Source organism: Charadrius vociferus, unplaced genomic scaffold, assembly GCF_000708025.1.
Source record: "Charadrius vociferus isolate BGI_N301 unplaced genomic scaffold, ASM70802v2 scaffold1151, whole genome shotgun sequence".
Lineage (NCBI taxonomy): Eukaryota > Metazoa > Chordata > Aves > Charadriiformes > Charadriidae > Charadrius > Charadrius vociferus.
In genome coordinates this window covers 1,136,337-1,153,535 of record NW_009647006.1, presented here as the reverse complement: position 1 = coordinate 1,153,535, position 17,199 = coordinate 1,136,337, and the positions used below count along the sequence as shown (strand labels likewise).

The following is a 17,199-nucleotide window of genomic DNA, read 5'->3' as shown; positions in this document are numbered from 1 at the left end:
ACTTTCCAGAAGTGGAGGAGGAACTTCTCATCTCCCAGAAAGTGCAGTTTCAGTGGGTAGGAACAGATACGTTTGCGCATGTAGAAGCAGTTGATGTGCATCTGGGTGGTGTATTGTTGATTAGTTTTGGTTTTACACCCAGTTCATCCTCTGTGAATCATAGTCTTAAAGCTGTGAATCACCTTTATCTTGACCCTCTGCAACCTTTGGATCTATGTCTGTCTCTCATTTTCTCTATTTGTAAATTAACAGATTATATTTAAGTCTCAGATTGTCTTTGAAAATCCACAAACTGTATCTTTAGACCCTTTCTGAACTTATAATGGAGTCTTAGTCAACTACTGATACTGGGAATTGGCAGGAAGTTTCTGTGTATTTGAAAATCTTTGTAAAGCTACTGTAAAAAAACCCTGAATCTCTTCTTACCCCTTACTGGAGTGAAGTCTGCACCTTTTGGAAGGTTCCCGAGTTGATTTCTGTCCCCTCTTACTCTGGTGAGTGATGCTGTCTTGCTCTTAAAATTAGAATCTGAGGATTAATAGAGAAAAAAGCCATTATATATAGTATTCTTGTCCTTATTCTAATAACCAAATTCTACTAGGGGGTAGTTCAAAGCAGACACTACAAAACTGAAAGCAAAAGACAATAATTTGCTTTAAAAAAACCCTACCTGTAAATTTCAAAACAGACATTAATGATGACCGGCCTGAACAAGCTGAACGTTGTTGGAGTGTGTGTTGCTGCATATACTCTTGAGCAATTTAATTTTAATTGAGCTGAACAAGTACAAAACGTTCTTAAATCAAGTATTTTAACTTTATTCAAAGTTGTATTTTCCATTGCAGAAACAAACCTACTATAGTTTCCCTTGTGATGCTGTTTGTGTGGCTTGTTAAAATGTAGTTATTTGCTATAGGATGAAGTCAGAAACCAAACAAAGAAATTCATTCACTGCTTCTAGGTGTCATGTGATGGCGTGACCAGGGAGAGCTTGTACCAAGCTGAAGCTAGTGGTAGTGAAAAATTAAGCATCCCCCCAAACAATTATTAAAGTTAAAATAATGTCTCAGCAAAATGTGTTTAACGTGAATGTCATTTCAGATCCTGAGGCTTGTTCATGAGGCAAAACTCATGCTTGCGTGACGGCAACATATAACTATAGGCTGCAATTGTTGCACCAGCAAATTAAGCTTATTACAAAGTTGTGCTCTGCAATTTCTTCAGCCCCTTCTTTGGAGAGTCACTTATCTGTCACTGATGAAAGTGTTTAAAATCAGGCAGTGTCAGATTTTTTCTTTTTTCCTTTTTTTTTTTCTTTTTGAGACTTCATTCAGCTAGTATCTTGATGCCAGTGTGAAAGAGAAGGATTCCTGGGCAGCTTGGACCCCCTCAGTGGAGGTATCTTTGTCTCCATCAGCTGCTGTGTCACTTGTGTCCTCTGCTCTCTGCAGGTAGAAGGTTTTCTTCTTTTTCTTTCTGCACTTGCTCCTGTAGCTCTTGTCTGTGCAGCATGAAACATTGCAAGAAGTTATTCTGTTCCTGGGCTCTTCTGGGCAGTGCGGTGTCACACAGCTGGAATTTGAGCCAGTAAGTAACACTTTAAACAGCACGGGTATGTCTAGGAAATGTGGAGCAACCTGTTGACTTCTCTGTGTTAATACCCCCACCCCTCGATGTCCCAACATTATTTCTGGTTGCTTGCTTTCTGGTGCAAAATGGCTGCAGCGGGTTGAGAAATGTCGCTTTCAGATGTCAGTACTTGGAGGAAGCGTCTCCAGACATTGAGGGGACTCTGTCAAGGGACTTGTATGTTGGTGCCGAAATACTGCGTCTTCTGTGAATTCACAGTAGCTGTGAGGAAGATGTATAATTCTCATGTTGTTTTGGATGAACTAGACAAATCTCTCCACAAGCAACACATGTGTCTCATTGTCAAATAGATGGCTTTTTCACTAGACGTAGTCAGCATTTCTCTTTCCAGGGTGCTGGGGGTGGAGTAACCATAGGCAGCAAGGAGAAGACCTGCATTACAGAGCGCGCCAATGCGGAGAAATCTGAGTCGCTTGCCCATTGAGCCAGGCTGCATTCTGTTGAAGGTGCGTAGGTTTTGGAGCAGACTTTTCGTTTCTCAGGTTTCTGCACTGTGCTTCTTTTTTGTCCTGAGGTCCAGGATGGCACATCTGCTCCGTTGCACCACCACGTGCGGAGGTGGTCAGCTTTGCTCTGGCACAGAGCCCGGTGTGATAAGCACAGCCTGACCTGAGCAGTCCTACTGATGTGTCTCTGTGTTGGCTTCTCCCCTGGTCTCTGTTTTGGGGTTATAGTGCAGCTGCTGGGGTGCTGGGACCAGGAGCCTCTTCTGGTCTTGCCGTACTGTTTTGGACCTTGGCCAGCAGCAGAAAGGATGGGGTTTTTCTTCGTGCAGTGCTCCTAGGCCTGCCTGAGCTTTACAGGAGAATTTACAGCTCAAGTTCACCAAAACACTGACAGGTAGACTAGTATTTGCAAATACATATCACCACTGCATAAGGTGAACGACAGATTATAAGGATCTTAAAGTACTCCATTTGAATTGTGTAGTAAGACAAAAGATTACTTGCTCTTCTTGCTCTTTTTACTTTCATTTGGGTTATTAAAATGCATTCTTGAGGTACGTTGAATTGTTTTAACTAGCCTATCTGGTAGGTCTACAGGCGTTAGTGTTTCTTTCAATAGGGTGTAAAATCTTCATGAAACTGGCTTTCATGCAGTTAGTTGGACTGAATCTTGAAAATGAATACTGGTACAATAGTGACATTCAATAAAGTATATATTTTTAACTGAATACTGTGTTCTTAGTTCTAGCGCAGAGAGTGTTAAGAAATGTCAGTTGTGTGAAAGGGTATGTGCCTTTGTCCTGTTGTAATATACTTCACATTATGAAAATGTTTAATTAGACTTTAATCCTTTACTCTCAGGTAAATCTCTTCTTGACTGATGCTGTCAACGCTTCAGTATTATAATCCCAAAGTATGCGGGCCTTGCTATGGTTCATAAGTGACTTTGTTTAAAAGATAATACGTGTTACTGTTAGTGACTTTATAAATCTTATGTAAGCTTAGAATCTCTTCATAGAATAAAGATATTCTTTGTAAACCTTTAATCTTTTTAGATATGATCAATCTTTCCAGAAGTCTAGGATTGTTTTCCATAACCATGAAGACTCATTTAAAGCTGTTCTTCCAGAAAGCCAGTGGCAAAGTGCTACCAAGAATGTTATAGCTCTGTCACTTGCTATAAATTCATCTTAATAGGACATTATGCCTTGCATAAGAGTTCTATTCCCATGTAACTTCTTAAAGACCTATCTGCTAGCATGTCTGTTGAAAATATTTTGTGTACTAACTGTAAAACCTTTATTTTGAAAGAGAAGTACCTTGTCTCTTCTGCTGTGCTAGCTTTAGAGCAAGGATTTTTTAAATCGTTTTGCTACAACTCTCAAGTACAAAAGCTTAGGTAAAATCCTTCAGTGTTTGCTAAAACCTGTTATGCAAATAAGTTGTGCAATTTATGAAATCTCTTTTAGTAACATCCTTTTGACTCCCTCTTAGTAACTCCTTTGCTGTTTGCGTAACTGACATAGTAAGTCTAACAAATTATTACAGCGACATCGCAATGTCTATAAATCTTCCTTTTTTGTCTGTAGATGTGACATTCTTGTACTCATTGCAATGCTTCTATCACTGGACAGAAGGATGTAGTTGTTTGAGAGGCTGTATGAAGTAAATGCACAAGCCTGCCCTTGTTTATGTGCACATAATTTCTTACTAATAATTTCCACTGATTTTTTTTAAATTTATTCATTTGGTTGAAATAAGAACCTGTAGTTACAAGCTAAATCTTACCACTTACCTAAAACATTGCAACACAAAATAGCAATCATAGCATGCACTACCTCAGCAATTAGTAACAAGATGTGTGATAGGAAAAACTTCAGAATATAAATCCAAAGGTTGAGCAATACCTGTTATCAGACTCTTTTCCTAGATAATATAGTGGTTTGCTGCTCCAAGGCTCTGTGCATTCACACGTTTCTGATACTTTACTCTGTTTTACAGCACGTGCTTAGTAGCAACCGTTTCCTAATCTTAAACTGCAGTTTGCTGCCTGAAGTCATTTTATGGGCCTGACTTACTTTAATGCTCCTAAAGGGATTATGGAGTAGTATTTCCTATTATCTACACAATATGCACAGTCCAGCAAGCAGTATTATAGGTTAAGGACATAATTTACAATTGCCAGCTTAAAGGGTTTAGGAGTCCAGTTGTACTTCCTTACTGTCATCTGTTATGCCACTAATTAAAATCTTCCCGTGTCTGTGAAAATTTGATCATTTTCTGAGGTTTGCTGTTAGACATATTTTGGTCAGTGCATTTCCTCATATTTCCTTACTCTGGTGCTTGGCCAAAAAAAAAAATACTGATGTGGACTGGTGTTAAATCATGAACATGTTTTGAGGAAGACTTGAAAAATTATTTTTGTTGTTTCAAGAGATGTCGTGGAGGATTTCACAAATAGAAAGAGCAACCTCTTTTCTCTGTTCAGTCTTGTCCAGTTCTAAATCAACACGTTGCATTCATGCTTGTGTGTGTATATATTTTTGTTTTTCATATTATCTACTTGCATGTGGCTGATACAGCTAAGATTTGGGTTGGGTGTATGTATTTTTATCACTGAATCATCCTATAACCATTGTTAGAAAACCTTTTATTTGTCTTGGAATATTTCCTTCCTCTTTCAGCTTTATACTTAACTGTAAGTGCTTTTTGTTAGCCATTTCTTGCTATCTTAGGCTTGATAAAATGCTTTGCTTACAGGGCCTTTGGTCATGGAACTAGCATTGTAGGGCTTGGTTCTGTATTTGGTTAACTGAAATGTTTACAAGCCTGTGAAGGCTGGATACCATGCTTTATCTGTAAAACTGTGTTTAATAACAGCTAAAGCAAACAGATTTGCGCATAAAATAAGTTAACGTCAATGGGATTTTGAGTAGGCAGGGCAGAACTGGCGCTTCAGTAAATCAGGTAACACATACGGTAGCAATCTGAGATCCACGCTCATTTCTTTCTCCTCTTTAGTGCTTCGTTTTTATTAAGAGTGGTAGTAAACCATAGCCAGTAGCTGCTTATGTGCTTTTCAGAGGGAGTTTGTAGTATTCTCAGTAATGAGTTGTTTCGGTCACAACCTAGCTCAGCATTTTTCTTAGCATGTTTTTGACCATGTCTCTTACAGCTGCAAAACATACTATTTTAAAAGAAATAAATATGCTATATATGTTTACCCATGGTAAATGGTGCTGTGGGGCATGGTAAGATGGGGTTGGCTCCTGAGGTGACACTGCGCTGGTGATGGTTCTGGTTTTTGACCTCAGATGGAGGTAGGAGCAGATGGGATAACTGATGTCACGTTTGACTTGGTGAGAAAAGCAACCAGCTCAGCAGCAGCCTGGCCTGGAGCCTGCAGCGGGCAGTTGCCATACGTAACCCATAACTGGTCAAGATTGACTCTCCCTATGCGGAAACTGCATCAGATTTGCAACTTTTAATAAAAGTTTAGTTGCTAATTAAATATACCTTCTTTTTTTTTTTTTTGTCCAAAAAAGCTTTCTGTTTTTCTTCATTTTGTTCCAGTTGGCTCAGATCAGTCATGTGACATTTTAGCGAGTTACAGCTCTAAAAGTGGAGTTTGTATTCTCCCTTCTAGAATACTGAGTTTAGTGTAATGAACTGATAGTAAAGAGAGAGGACAATACTGTGAGCAAGATTAAGCAATGAATCTGCACATTGTCAGAACACTGGTGGCAGTTGCAATATGCACCCTTTGCCAAAATACATACAAATCTCAAATTTCCCCTCTTCTTTATAACTACGCTCCTGCAATGCACCATTAGCTTTCTGTTTGGGCATAATCATTTCGGTGCTAATCAGCACTCAGGCTTGGGTTTGCAGCAGTGGAAGTCTAGTTGGTAAGCCTGTTCTTTTTAATATGTACTGGTATCTGTTAAATTGTAATGAGTAATTTGAGCTCTTTGGGTAAGGTGAGAGTGATCAGCAGCTAGAAAGATTGCTCTTTGCTGTCAGTACAGTGCTGCTTTTTAGCATGAAGGGCACCTTTCTAGGCAGAAGTCCCGGTCTTCTGACCAAACTGCCCAGGTAAACTCAAGAAATCGTAGCAAATCTAAAGAAAGGCTGAAAGGAATGGAAGAATTTGAAAAAGCTAATAGCATCAATGAACTCAACCTCTGTGAAACCTCATTTTCTGCTTTAGAAGTCAGGAGTGTTACGTGTTACTAGTGAATAAAAATGACTCTCTTTATATCGTTACGGTATGTGTAAGTGCGTAAGAACTGTTCACTTCTTTGAGTAGTGATAAGTATTTATGCAGTTTGGATTCAAGCTGTGCTGCATACGGAGGTGATTGAGAGCCTCTTTCAGGTCTAGGTCTAACTACAGTGGAGAAAAACACTGACTGTGGTAATGCTGGCCTGGAAATGGTTATTTGTGTGAGATTCGGAAATAGTAGGTAGGTATCCAGTGGTATAAAGCAGGAAAAAAAAACCCAAACATGCCTGTAAATTTTAATTACAGTGTGATTAGCAGATTATTAAGGATTGGCAGTAAATCCTATCTTTGGTATGTATTCTAGTACTAGAATTATCTTATATAAATTATTAATTGTAACTATTTTGAAACCATTTTTAAGATTGAAATATAACTGTAGTATTAGTTCAGTTTTATAGTATTAATTTAAACATTAAGACTTTTTTAATATAATCTATATAAACATAAATGTCATTCAGTTTGTTTCCATGTTGCCCAGCTTTCAAGTATCAGGCCTTTGTGAACATGGAGGGGAAGGATCCTCCTCCTTATCTTTTTCTCCTGAAAGTTACCAATTTCTGTGTAGTCACACTTCTAGATCTTGCTTGATCTTTCTGAGTGAATGGAAAAATACTTGTTTAAAAAAAAACAAAAAAAAACCCCCAAAACAGGATTTAGAACTGTTTTGGTCAGCTGAAAACATCCCTCCAGCAGTCTTCTGTGGAGGTGCTTGGTTTTCTGTAACACTTCAAAACTCGTACTTTCTCTTTCATTTGAAAAAAACACATGTAGGTCATTAAACTTATTCCAACAGCTTCTTGTAAAGTTAATGTTTAACCTCTTGGTATTTCTTTAATCTTTAACTTTTTCTCCCTGTACGCTGATAGGTGAACTCCTTACAGATGGCAGTTGGTTTCACTCGTATAAAGCCACTCTGCATGTCTTCTGTCTTCCACACATGCTCTTGCTTTCAGGGCCTTTTGGCTGAAAGTAGTAATGGCTTCAATTTGGTGATAATTTTGCGGGGTGTTTTTTGTGCAGTTGTTTGTGTTTGGATTTTTTTTAATTTTAGATTTTTATTTTTCTTTTTACCCTCTGTTATGTACCAGTGGGTGTTAATATACCAGCTCAGACACCAAAACCATCTTATTTAATGGAGGCAAATCCAAAGCAGAAGGGTTTAGGATAGAGGTAGAAAATGGTCTTACCTTGTTGCCTATCTTGGAGAAACATGTCATCTGCTGGCTTTGGGTTTTCTTTCTTTTTTTCTGTCAGGACACTTGACAATTCTATTTCATGCTCCTAGTATTCAGAAACAGAAAGCAGTTGTGTAGGATGTTGATCCTTTTTATTTATTTTGGCAAACAATTTATTCTGAGAGTTTACTGCATATTAGTGGGAAGAGTCCCTGTGGATTAGCTGGCTTCCAACTGAGCACCACCACATAATTTTCCTGAACCTTGTAAAGCCCCCTCTGCTTAGGTGCTGCTCGCTCACTTCTTTTGGAGGTGAGTGGAATCAGAAATTCCCAAGCCTCCGCAGCTCTCCCAGTTTGGTGGACTCTACCTGACGTGCTGGAGGGACTCATTGCTGAGGATGGTTGGAGTGAAGGGGCATCTGGGACTGAGCCTGGAGCTGCGCTTGTGTAGTCGTGTGTTGTTGCCCTGCTGATGGCACTGAGCACCTACCTCTTCCCCGTCCACTCCAGTCTGCCAAATGGGAATTGTGCTCATGATTGCAAAGTACAGTTACGTATTGCCCTTGTTCTTGCTAAATACAAACCTTCCAAGCTCCCTGCTTTTGTCTGGCCAGGGGATGAAATTATGAGGCTTCATCCTGCAGGTTCCTGCCAAAAGTTCAATATAAGGTCAATGCAATTTTCCCAGTAAAAATGTCACTTAATTGACGTTTCTCTAGTAGCATCATGTGTTTAATATCTCTATGGCTTGGCAGGTCTGGTACATGTATTTTCCTGTCCCCGTGGAAGATGCTTGCATTGAAAAGGGGAGTTGCATAATACGCCTTTGAGAAGTGATTGGTTTTTTTTATCAGTTCTGAAGATTCCGCAAGTTACAGACTCCTGAGGAAGCATGTTGTGTCATTTCTTGACACTGATACACCTCAAAGGAGAAAAACTAATGTTTGGTAAACTGCTTGTAGTTACATTGACAGATTTTCATGTTAAGTAAGTAGTGCTTCATAAAACGTCCAATGTGATTCTCACTTTAAATGTTGCTGCTGGGTGAGGGTGGGGATAGGAAGTGGTGGGGCGGTACTGTCACCATCCCAGGAAAGTACAGCTGTAATTCCCATGGCTTTTGGTGGCATGTGCGTAATGCCAGCTGTGGAAAATACGCCTTAGGGCTAAGGGTTGTATCTTCCTGCACTGTGCTCCGGGCTCCTGTTGGGTCAGGAGATCAAAGTACTGCCGGCATGCCTGCATCTGGCAACCTGTTGGATCAGGACTAGTCCTCAGGCTCCTGGAACCTTTGATTTATGCTGCTGATAGAAACATTAACTGTTTCTGAATTTCCCAATCCTACACCTCCATTCATGGTTTTGTAATATTGCTTTTGTTGACAGGAGCAGTAACTAGATACCATGGGAATGCTTTATAGTATGTGGTGATGTCATCAATAAAGGTTTTTTTCCAAGTTTGGTCTTTTTCACAGAATCACAGAATTTTCAGAGTTGGAAGGGACCTCTAGAGGTCATCTAGTCCAACTCCCCTGCTAAAGCAGGATTGCCTTTTTTTTCTTTTGTATTTCATTGAACGGTTATTTACTTATTTTTTAAAACCACACTTGCCTAACAAGTGTTATCCTCCAGCGGGGTCCTGTTGAAGATAGCATGGCTTGATGGTACCAATATTTAACGCTATGCCAAGCCTGGGTACTTCTACACTTGTACGCCCCTCTGCTGCAGCTTGAAACCTGGGAGTGTTATGGACAGGAATGCAGTGGGATGGTGAGCGGTGCTCGGTGGTGGCACATCCTTTGCACGGGAGCTCCTGGGAGGGCAACTGAGATCTGTGGGGTGCTGTGATTTTTTTTTTTTTTAGAAAGCCTCCAGTGAAAGAAAAAGCCTAAACCAAAAAAGGCAATTTTATACCTTCAACTCTCCACTAGGTCAGGCCTTCATGCTGGGAGGTAAGCTGTTTCTCATGGTGTAAGAATGCTTTTTCCAACTTTACTGGTGAGTGAATAGGATTGCTGTTTAGTTTGATGTAACTACTGCTATTTGCCAAGGAGTACATGTTTCAGGGTAATCTCCAACACTCTAATTGAGGCAGCTTAAAAAAACGGTCCCCCTGATGTCAAACAATGGTGCAGTATAGTGAAGATTTCATATGTTACTGGTAATATTTGCAGCAAGTAATTTCCTCCTGCTTCCCCTGAAGTGTTATCTCTGTAAAATCGAGCTTTGTGCCTAGAAATGGTGAAGACCCCACATACTTGCTGTAACACTTTGTCAGCCTGTGAATGTGGTGGTGGCGGAGTGGAGAGCTCAATAAATTGTCTGTATTTCAGTTCCTCGGTACTTGCCCATGTACTTGCTGCACATATGCTGCACATCTTCATGCTGTGGGCTTTGTCTTGGGAAAGAAAAAACTAAAACCGACAAAAACCCATGTCTCTGCCTGCATGAAATTTTTTGTGCACATACTACTGCTGGTGATAATTAATTTAAGACTGGTAGTTCTCTAAGTGATGATCAGTAATCTCCTAGGCAAGTGTGGGGACAAGTGTGGATGAGGCTTCAAATCCAGTAAGAAAACGTTTCATGAGAAACCTGATTTAAATAGCTGATGTACCTTATGATTTTCCAAATTTACTTGGAGTTGGTGGATGCTTATAAATGTTTTAAAGTCAAGCCACTTGGAGAAGCTGGAGTAGGAGAAAATTGGGGGCATCTTTCAGAAAGCTCAATATTATATTGTAGCAATACAAATATGAGATGCTCTGTTGGTGAGCTAGTAACCCACGTGACATTTAAAAAAACCCTAAAAAAAAGTTGTAAGCAATCTGTTGTAGGAGGGTTATAGGACTATTCTCTAAGGAGATAACAAGGACTGAGTAGCAGCGTTATCTGTTTCTGTTGTGTTTATTTATAAAGGACATGGCAACAGACTTGGGTTTCCACATGGATTGGTTTGGCACGAGAAAAGAGCAGATTGTTTGGTTTGTCTTGCATTTGTTTCTCTGTCCTAGGAGGGTTAAAGTGACTAAGGGGCTTTCTGACATGCCCTCTCTGTGCTTCTAATGCACTTTGCTTTCACCTGGTGCATTAAATGTTTTATAGGCTTTACTCACAAAAACATGGCAGGGGGAAAGTATTTTCCCTTTCCCTGGCAGCCTGTCAGCAACTGTGTGTTTTGGAGGGCAGTGGGGTTTTCAGAGTAGGTTGGAGTTTGTTCTCGAGAGCATGCTCAAGTGCTGATTTAAGTGGGTTCAGAATCAAGTACTTCTAAAAGTGGTTCAGTGGAAGTTGCGATCTTCGTGTGTGTAGTACTAACTCCTCTTATTTCACTTGTATGCAAAGTATCATTTTTGAACGCTCAAAGTAATTACATTGGTTCTTATTTGCTGATAGCATCTTCCTGTCAAATTTTGACTTTCTATCTTCATGTGTCTGATCAGTGTTGATACTAAAGAAAAACATTGCATGAATTTGCATGTCCTTTTTGGAGAAAAAGTCTTCTCTATTCCCATTGGCTTATATGAAAACAAAAAGGCAGAAAATGTTATCCTTAAATCAGAGTAGAGAGTTGCAACTTGGAGGACAGCTTGAAAGCTGTGGGCAACTAGCAGACAGGACCTGGTGGTAGAAAGGCTCCTAAGCATGTTAACAGTAGTGAAGTGTGGCACTCTCAAACTACAAAATTAAAATGGACATATTAGAAATTCAAGTTGAGGGGGCAAGACTGAATTGTATTTGTAAGAGTAATCGTATATCTTATGCACTGAAAATCACCAGTACATCTTTTGGGTGTTGTGTGAATAAGTGCAGGATTTTAGCCTTTGGGTCTTATTCACTTCATATATATTGGCAGTAATGCAGTTGTGCTTTTAAATATAGTCCCAAACATAGCAGTTTCTTGCTTTCAGAGCTGACTTCAAGATCTTACTGCATGTGCCACTTCTCAATTACATGTGCCATCCAACAGCTGTATCTCCATGGGGGTACCAACCTCATTGTCTCAGTTGGCTTTCCTGCCACTTAGTGCAGATGCCGTAGTGGTGTCTGTGTTGGAAGAAGTCTCTTGTCTACCCTTAATGGCAGATGGGAGGGGAAAAGGCAGATCTCACTGGAAACCGTACACTACCAAATGCACTCTGAAGCCAAGTAGCTGTCGTCTTTCCCCGTGACTACTGCAAAGACATCTTTGAAACAGGGAGATGTGATTAGCTTTCATGGGACAACCATGGGCTTCAAGGTCCCTTCTGACCTAAACCATTCTATGATTGTATATAATAATTTTTTTTAATTCCCAGGTAGCATACAGACCTGTTTTCTGTTGATATAATGCTTTTATTTCTCATTTCAGCTATGAAGCCGTACGCTCCAGCTTTCATTCTCCTGTGGAGCGCTGTCGGGATAGCGAGGGCTGCCAAAATCGTTGTTGTGCCGCCAATTATGTTTGAAAGCCATCTTTATATTTTCAAGACTCTGGCCTCAGCCTTGCACGACCAAGGTCACCAGACAGTGTTTCTCCTCTCTGAGGGCAGAGAGATTCCTCCATCTAATCACTATAGACTTCAGCGCTACCCAGGGATCTTTAACAGCAGCACCTCTGATGATTTTCTCCAGTCCAAGATGAGGAGTATCTTCTCTGGGAGACTGACAGCCCTTGAACTGTTCGATATTCTGGACCACTATTCCAAGAACTGCGACATGATCGTTGGCAACCGAAACCTCATGCGTGCCCTGAAACAGGAAGAATTTGACCTGCTCCTGGTAGATCCCAATGAGATGTGTGGATTTGTTATAGCTCATCTTTTAGGGGTTAAATACGCCGTCTTTTCCACTGGCCTTTGGTATCCAGCAGAAGTGGGTGCTCCAGCTCCCCTGTCTTATGTTCCAGAATTTAACTCGCTGCTCACAGATCACATGAACCTGTTCGAGAGGATTAAAAATACTGTTGTTTATCTTATTTCAAGATTTGGAGTCAGTTTTTTGGTTCTGCCAAAATATGAAAGGATAATGCAGAAACACAAGGTTCTGCCAGAACGGTCTATGTATGACTTGGTTCACGGATCCAGCCTGTGGATGCTTTGTACTGATGTAGCGCTGGAGTTTCCGAGACCCACTCTACCCAACGTTGTTTACGTGGGAGGAATCCTCACCAAACCGGCCAGCCCTCTGCCAGAAGTAAGGTTTGCTGAGCTTTACAGTAATTTCTGTGGTATCTGGTTGACCTTGTATGATGAGTGGCAGTTTTTAAGCTGTGAATTCCAAGTGGGATCTTTGTCGGAATACACCCTTGAAGTCACTGGAAGTAGCTTGGGGTGGTAGTGAGGGGAACTAGCAGACAAACTCATCAAAATGAGCCTTTTGTGGTTGCAGGATGTACGTTGCTTTTAAGTAAGGTGCTTAATTATACAGTAGAGGAGAAAACAGTGCATGCTGTCTTGGAAATTACATCTGTAGCTTTTAACCAAGTGTAGGTTAAAATAAATAGTATTCATCTTTTCTTCTTTTCATGCTTAAAGAAGTCCACTGATAAGTTAAACTATCTAATTTCACGGTATTAGTGTTTTTATGGAGAGTTTGCTTCTCTTGGTTTGATGGGTAAAAATGTCTTTAAAACTGGGTGGATATAAGCATGAAGAGATTGTGTACGGGCCAAGAAATGGAGATGTGAGTTGACATAAATGGCACCACTACTGCACTCGGATATGAATTTTTACTGTACACTTACTGGCCATCACGTACAGGATGTCAGACCGAAATAGTGATAGTAACTGGATTGATTCCAGAAATCCTGCCTGCACAGATTAATAATTAAGTTTGATTACTTCAGTGTACCATGTGATCTTTGATACCTGATACCCAAGAATACCTCTGTTCAGCAACACAATGGTGAGTGACAGGCAGAACAAAATTTCACAGAAAACCATGTAATTTACACTTCTATTTATGTATGCGTAAACAAATAGATCTTGAATTGGAGAGGATGATTAATGGACACTTCTTCTGACTGGGTGACAAATAGGTAGACCTGCAGTGCTCAACAGCTTGCTTCTAAAAGTGCCTCATTCAGCCTTTGCTTTCTGCACGAAAACTGCCAGGACTACTTTTTATCTGTTTTAGCCTGAAAACTGGTTGTGGAATGCAGAGTTTTTTTTGTTTTGTTTTATTCTTTGCACAGTCGGTAGTGTCTTGACTTTGCAGTACCTTTTTTCACCAACTCGGAAAACATCAGACAATTATCTGATTTGGGCTGCAGGATGTGGAGTGCTGAACCAATTCTCTCATCTCTTTTTTTTTTTTTTTTTCTTTCCCTTGTTCAACATTAAATGGTCTAAGCTGAATGAGAGCAGGCACTTGCATTGCAGTCTGAAAACGGTAGTGATTATATTGCAGTGGATACTGTCGTGTGTTCTCCAAGGTGTCATTAGAGATGACCATAATAATGCTGATTCTGTCTGGTTCTTCCTGTGTGTACATTAATGTGTTTGTGTTTAGAAAGCATCAGGCTGCACAGATACACTGAGAAAGCAGACAAGAAAGTAGCCCTGTGGTCTCTAAACAAATTCCAGCCCTGTTCTCTCCAGGAAAAACTTGCTGGCTGGATTGAGTTTCAGCTCTTCATTTTTCCAAACTGATGTTTTCTCCTTCTGTAAGAAGAAAAATGTCTTTGTTGATAAACTTGGGCACTACATCAACATTGTCTATTTTTTTTATCTCTGTAGATTGGTGTTTAGAGTAAAAAAAATTAACTGTCCTCAAAAGCAGATAATTTCTTTGCTATAAAATAGAGTGGAAAAAAATGCAAGGAGCTTTTTTCTTTCAGTGTTTTGCTATAAGGATGTGTGTATATAGATACAGATATTTTTACACAGATACATAAGTATATATTTGGATGGAGCTTTTTGAGGATATGTTTGTGTACTTTCTAAATTTACTCTGGACCCACAGATTTTTAATCTGTTACAATATTTCAGGATGCAAGAAGGTGAAACAAGGAAAATGTTTAATATAACCAGATGGACACTGACCTTGAAATAGACCTGTAGGTAGAGTACATGCTGGCAATAACTTATTACAGTGGGGGGGAGCCCCCCTGTAACTATTCGTGAACTGAGACATTATTTACCTTCTCTTCAGTTTTACTGGGCAATTCATTCTTACAATGTTCCAACTGTGTGACTTGACTGAATGCGAGAGAGACAAAGTGAGTGTGTTCATCTCTTATCATATAATTTGTCCATGCCTAAACTGTTACACATAGTCCCACTGTGGTATGTGTTTTAGCTAAATTATTGGGCAATCAGTTTGTTTTTACTGAACAGTTAGATAAAATTCATAACTGTTGCTTTATTCGGGCAGATTAAAATTGGATAGCTGATGCTGCGACTGCTTTCCGCTATTTCAGCATCTCTAAGGCCAGGAGCCTTTGCTAATTTACTTTCTGCAGCTTTTAGCCTGGTGTGTTAAGGTAAGCCAGAAGCAGAGCTGGTTCATGTTTCTGGGCTGGGAATGATAATGCTTCAGGAGCTGTCTTGTAAACAAAAGTCATGTTCCTGCCTAGAGATGATCATCAGAGGAGAGGGGCGTGTGGCTGGAGAGAACAGCTTTAGCGGGCAAATTTAAGCTACTACTACAAGCCATTTGGGTCTCTTAACTTCTTCAAACTGCTTATAAGCAGGCTAGTCCACTTTTTCAGGTAGAAAAGTATTAGGAAAAAAAATGTATTGTTTTTTCAACTCCGAAATACCTGCTTGACAGAAAATACCCAGGCACCTTAGCAGTGGCACCACTGCCTCATTGGCAGAGAGTTTGTTATTTTGGGGGGGGGTGGGGTGGGGTGTGGAAGGTGGGGGTGTGAAAAAGGGGAAAAAATAATTTATTTAACCACATCGGAATTCCTATGCATAACTAAAAAGCTCTGGTTTTCTGCTAATAAGTAACATCTTCAAAAAAGAAAAGGCAGAGAGTAATAATTAAACAATTGAAGAGGAGATGAAGGTCAAAGCCTTTTAAAACTGTTACAGGATCCAGGCACCTTAGCAGTGGCACCACGGCCTCAGTGGCAGAGAGTTTGTTATTTTGGGGGGGGGTGGGGTGGGGTGTGGAAGGTGGGGGTGTGAAAAAGGGGAAAAAATAATTTATTTAACCACATCGGAATTCCTATGCATAACTAAAAAGCTCTGGTTTTCTGCTAATAAGTAACATCTTCAAAAAAGAAAAGGCAGAGAGTAATAATTAAACAATTGAAGAGGAGATGAAGGTCAAAGCCTTTTAAAACTGTTACAGGATGGCTGTTGTTTAATTCTAGGGGATGTGGTAGCTCTGTTTTGTGATTGCTCAGAGTCTGCACCTGTGTTTTCCTTAAACTTTCTTTAAAGAAAAGTTAGAAAAATGCATCATTAAAGGTAGCATGTAGCAGGGAGTGCTGAATGTCCGTGTTATATCAGTGCGTGTGTGTGTGTGGGAAAAACCTTGCTCTTGCTCTGTCCCTGTCCCATCTATGTTAATATTTTGGTTCAGGGCAATGAAGGGTTTTGTAAATCCCCCCAATTATCCCTGCTTACTGCATGCAGGTAGAGTATTTTTAGTGCAGGTAAACTCGGTTTATTTTGGAGGATGTTAAGCTGGAAGCTTTATTTCACCTGCCAACCAAATGCTTGCTGGTATATGGTAAGAGGCCTAAGGGTCTCTGGCAGCATTTGACCTTTAAGTGACGTGATCCGTGGGGGGATGCTCAGCTCGGGGACCACAATGGATGTAGCTGAAGTCAAGCTGCTGGAGGCTGCACAGTGCGTGTGCAGAGCCTCTGCCGTGCTGACAGGGTGCTCGGGTAGGGGCAGGCTGCAGTCCCTGCAGGGACCGTATGTTAGCTGCGCATCTCATGCGTCACCCGTGAAAGCAACTGGCCGTATCCTAGTAAGACCAGAAAATGGCATAGCCGATTGTGCAGGTAGCTTGTGTGGCAGGTGTGATTTCTAGCTGCTGCTGAGCTCTATAGTAATAACTGCTGCAGTGTGCAGCACACGACTGTGGTACACAACTGCAAACGTGTCTTCAGGATGCAGCCTGCCCAGATGCCTTGGGAAGCCCTTGCCAGGCTCTGATCCTCTTTTTTTTTTTTTTTTTTTTTTTGTGCTGTCCCTCTAAGGCAGTGCCCCGATGTCAGTCTGCGCTTGGCGCAGTGTCCCTCGGTGCGGTTGCAGAGATCAGCGTGCTGAGGAGCGGGAGCCAAGAGCCAGTGAGGAGAGAAGTGGGTCCTTTGGAGGTCACATCTCTGCCCGGCTCCCTGCAGCACCTTGCGGCATGGCACAGGCAGCTGGGAGCTTTCTCTTCGGCGTAGCAGGGTTAGTCTTGCCCTTTATGGAGAAGCAATATGTCAGTCAGTGACTAAAATTCCTGAGGATCGCTCTTCTGATCCCCGTTGCAGATGGGTGCAGCTGAGCATAGCTTTTGTTGCTGTGTTTGATGCTGGTGGTCATTGCTTTGCGAAGCCCAGCATTGGTGATAGACACCACACAGTTAGGAGTTGTCTTCTGTGGTACCTAATGTGCTATTCTCACAGGTTAAAATGTGTGGATTTAGAAAGTGCTTCTTGCATAAATAGTGTTCTGTAAAAGACAAGGAGATGGTTAATGTGGCTGCACTC

At 40.8% G+C, this 17,199-nt stretch overlaps 1 protein-coding gene across 1 annotated transcript in view; it reads left to right on the top strand.

Moving 5' to 3' along the window:
• The first annotated feature begins 11,906 nt into the window (after window positions 1-11,906).
• The window catches only part of UGT8 (UDP glycosyltransferase 8), a 25,949-nt gene continuing 20,656 nt past the window's right edge, over window positions 11,907-17,199 (top strand). Inside the window, exon 1 of the mRNA XM_009895420.1 lies at window positions 11,907-12,731. Within this exon, the coding sequence (XP_009893722.1) occupies window positions 11,910-12,731 (822 nt within the window). The 5' untranslated portion in view covers window positions 11,907-11,909. The remainder of the gene's footprint in view (window positions 12,732-17,199) is intronic.